The sequence below is a fragment of the Macrobrachium rosenbergii genome, chromosome 4, assembly GCF_040412425.1.
Source record: "Macrobrachium rosenbergii isolate ZJJX-2024 chromosome 4, ASM4041242v1, whole genome shotgun sequence".
NCBI classification, from domain to species: Eukaryota; Metazoa; Arthropoda; class Malacostraca; order Decapoda; family Palaemonidae; genus Macrobrachium; species Macrobrachium rosenbergii.
In genome coordinates, this window is record NC_089744.1 from 70,529,020 (window position 1) to 70,532,489 (window position 3,470).

Genomic DNA, 3,470 nt, shown 5'->3' on the forward strand with positions numbered 1-3,470 from the left:
AAATAGATTGAAATTGCATGCGAAAGTAAAGTATGATTATGATAACACATCCGTCTAGCAAGATCTTTATTGCGTACGGACATGATTCATGGTATGCCAATGAAACTACAGTATATCTAAAAGATTTTGTGGATGTGAAAATGAATCTTCAAGAAGAATATTAGGAACTTCGAGTCAGATGAAAGGATAGAGTTATCTGAGAGAGGTTTCTTTTTGATATCGTTGTATTAATTTTATATGGAAATGAAGTGTAAATGGTGAATGCGTATGAGACAAAAACGATGAAGCTATTGGGATAAATAGTTTAAGTATTATATGGAGATACATAGAGGTAAAATTGTTAGCGCAGGTGAAAGTTTGGATTAGGGTCTTCTGAAGTGGTTTCATCATGAGGAGAGAATGAAGGACATTAAGTTGGTGAAAAACGTGCATAATTCAGAGGGGTTAGGAGGGGGGCGGGGGGAAGAGAAAGCGCTGAGTAGATGGACCGCAGGATATCTTGACAAGGTCGTAATATTTAGGAAGCTCGAGATTAAATGCAAGATAGAGGTGAATGATACAAAGTGCATTAGGCTATTTAATGTACTGGTGATAAGCCTTATGTGCAGATGCATGAAGTGGCTAAAAATATGGAAGGTATCTGCGTAGGAGGCTTGTAAAGTCCTCGCTCAACGCGTTCTCTATAGTGAACATCCCGTTTTCTGCGGTGCCTTCACATCGACCTGGGGTCAACCAGAACATATGTTTATCCCTGTAATTGTAAATTATATATTTATTGTCTTTCCAAATGATCTTGCTTTATGTACATGTAACGAAGTATTTATGTTATACATCAGACATTATTGATCACTATGTTTTCTGTATGAACCTGTCCTGTTTTTGTAGAGAATTAGTTTGACCTCAGGTCATCTGTAAATCTTTGTACCCGCGGTCTCTGCGAAGTACGCAGACGTCCACACTCCGCTTTATAAGCGGCTTGCTTCATCAATAAACTAGCAGTACTTGTCTTCCTGCTCATTATTTCGCATCTCTCTCACAGTGGTGACCCCTGGAGTGGTTCCTGGAAGCCATTAACGGACCCAAACGGCGGCTAAGTCTTGGCCCTATGAACCTTACCCACGGCCCTAACGGGCTAACTACAGCACTCTGACAAAGTGTTCGGGCGTTTACCGACCCTCGTCGGCAGGTTGCCAGCGTCATTAGCAGACCCACACGGCATGCTCCCCCCAGTGTGTATTGGCACGAGTATACCCTCACGCTGCAAGTGAGAGTGCGAAATGAGCATGGACGCGGACATTCCCAACCATGTACAAATTACTGTGAACCTCTCGGAGGCAGACACCTCCCTCTCGCAACTCACTCCCGCACGCACCTCCACGCCGGTACCTGCACCCCACACAATGACCCCCCCATGCCGCCATTTACCAGGGAAAATGCAGCGTCCTGGTTCTACAGGGTCGAGGGGCAGTTCAGGGTAGCAGGCCTAACGGACGAGGTGTTGAAGGCGGACATTGCCATCAATGCCCTCCTGGAGGAGATATACAGGAAGATCGCCCGTGGTTGATGACGACATTTGGCCCCGTCACCTTCCAAGAACTAAAATCCACTCTCGTTGAGACGTGCTCCCTGCCGGTCTCCGAGAGAGCTGCCCGTGCTCTCGACCTCGCCCTCAACCCCCGGCAGGAGGGAAACCTCTTGGAAACGTGGCTTGCCCTCCGGGACCTCCTCCTCCTCCCCAAGACTGACAGCAGTGGCAGGCGCAAAGAAATCAGCCTGTCAAGGGAGATCTTCCTGTGGCAGCTACTGCCAGAGGTCCTTGGGCAGATCATGGACGCATGTACCCTGCCGGTCGAGGACCTGATCAGGGTGGCGCAGCAGCTGACGGATTCCATGAAGGCGGCCAAGTGGGCGACCATGCCCACACACTCCGCCAACTGCCTCCTGCAGGTGGACCCCAACACAGAGCCTGCCAATGTCGTCGAACAGAAAAGGCCATCCCACCAGCAGAAGAGGTAGGGAGGGGCCGGGGCTTTGCTATTACCACCGGAAGGTTCGGGAGAGCTGCCTGGAGATGCGAAGCCCCCTGCCCTTTCTTCCCATCAAAAAAACGAAGGAGGTGGCGGCCAACTACACAGGCCTCCATGGCAGCAGCAGTAGAAACACCCAGGGGCCCTTTACCATTAGGTTTCTACGTCCGTGACACCGTCTCAGGCAGGATGATGTTGGTCGACACTGGAGCCATGCGTTCAGTGTTCCCGTCTTCAGGAGAGGACCGCAGACACCCGCTGGACCCGACTGCCTCCCTGACGGCTGCAAAAGGGTCCCCTATCCTCTGCTATGGCACCAAGCTCCTGTCGATCTCCATCCTTGGCCGGAGGTACAACTGGGAATTCATCATTGCAGACATCAGGACCCTACGGGCGGACTTCCTCGCCCACTTTGGACTGGCAGTCGACGTTGGCCGCAAACGCCTGCTGGACACTGAGTCCTGCCAGTTCCTGCCCTTGTCACTGGGCCCCGAGGAGCCCGCCATCTGTTCTGTCGCACCCCACCAGTATGGTTCCCTCCTGAAGGAGTTCCCGAAGGTCTTCAAACCCAAGCTCCGCCAGATGCCCGGGGCTCCTGCTAAACACGGGATATACCACTACATCAAGACAAAGGGCCCCCGACGTACGCAAAGTTGACAGCTTCTCCCGCAGTGCCTTCAGGAGGCCAAAAAGGCCTTCGCTGAGATAGAGAGGATGGGCATATGCAGAAAGGCTCCCAGCCTGTGGGTCTCCCCCTTCACATGGTGCAGAAAGCGGACGGCACCTAGAGGCCCTGCGGCAACTACAGGTGGCTGAACCTTGCAACAGAGCCTGACCACTATCCCCCGCCAAACATGCAGGACCTGACGGCCTCTTTCCACGGGGCCAAACTATTCTCCAAAATGGATCTTTTAAAGTCGTATTTTCAGGTACCAGTAGCACCGCAGGACATCCCCAAAACCGCCATCATCGCGCCCTTTGGGTCCTACATCTTCACCTTCTCCACCTTCAGCCTGAGGAACATGGGTGCGACCTTCCAGAGGTTGATGGACAGCATCCTGGGGATCTGGACTTCTGTGTCTGCTACGTCGATGATATCCTAATCTTTTCCAGATCACGGGAGGAACACCTGCGACACATCTGGAAGGTCCTGCAGCGCCTGCAGGAAAGTGGCCTCATCGTCAGGTTTGACAAGTGTACCTTTGGCGTCGAGAAGGTGGAATTCCTGGGCCACAAGATATCCCCCAAGGGCGTCCGCCCAATGTCATTGAAGGTCAAAGCCATCAAGAAGTTCCCCACCCCTGCCTCCATCAGGGCTGTACAAGAATTCCTTGGGATGGTCAACTACTACAGAAGATTCATCATGGGGATTGCTCACACCATGGCCCCCCTGACAGAGGTCCTGAAGGGACGTCCAAAGTCCTTAGTGTGGGGCCCCGACCA

At 52.0% G+C, this 3,470-nt stretch overlaps 1 protein-coding gene across 1 annotated transcript; it reads left to right on the plus strand.

Annotated features, from left to right (window-relative positions):
• The first annotated feature begins 2,141 nt into the window (after nt 1-2,141).
• On the plus strand, nt 2,142-2,684 carry LOC136837975 (uncharacterized). Its single transcript, XM_067102846.1, has one exon. The coding sequence runs from the start codon at nt 2,142-2,144 to the stop codon at nt 2,682-2,684; it is 543 nt and encodes a 180-aa protein (XP_066958947.1).
• The last annotated feature ends 786 nt before the right edge of the window (nt 2,685-3,470 follow it).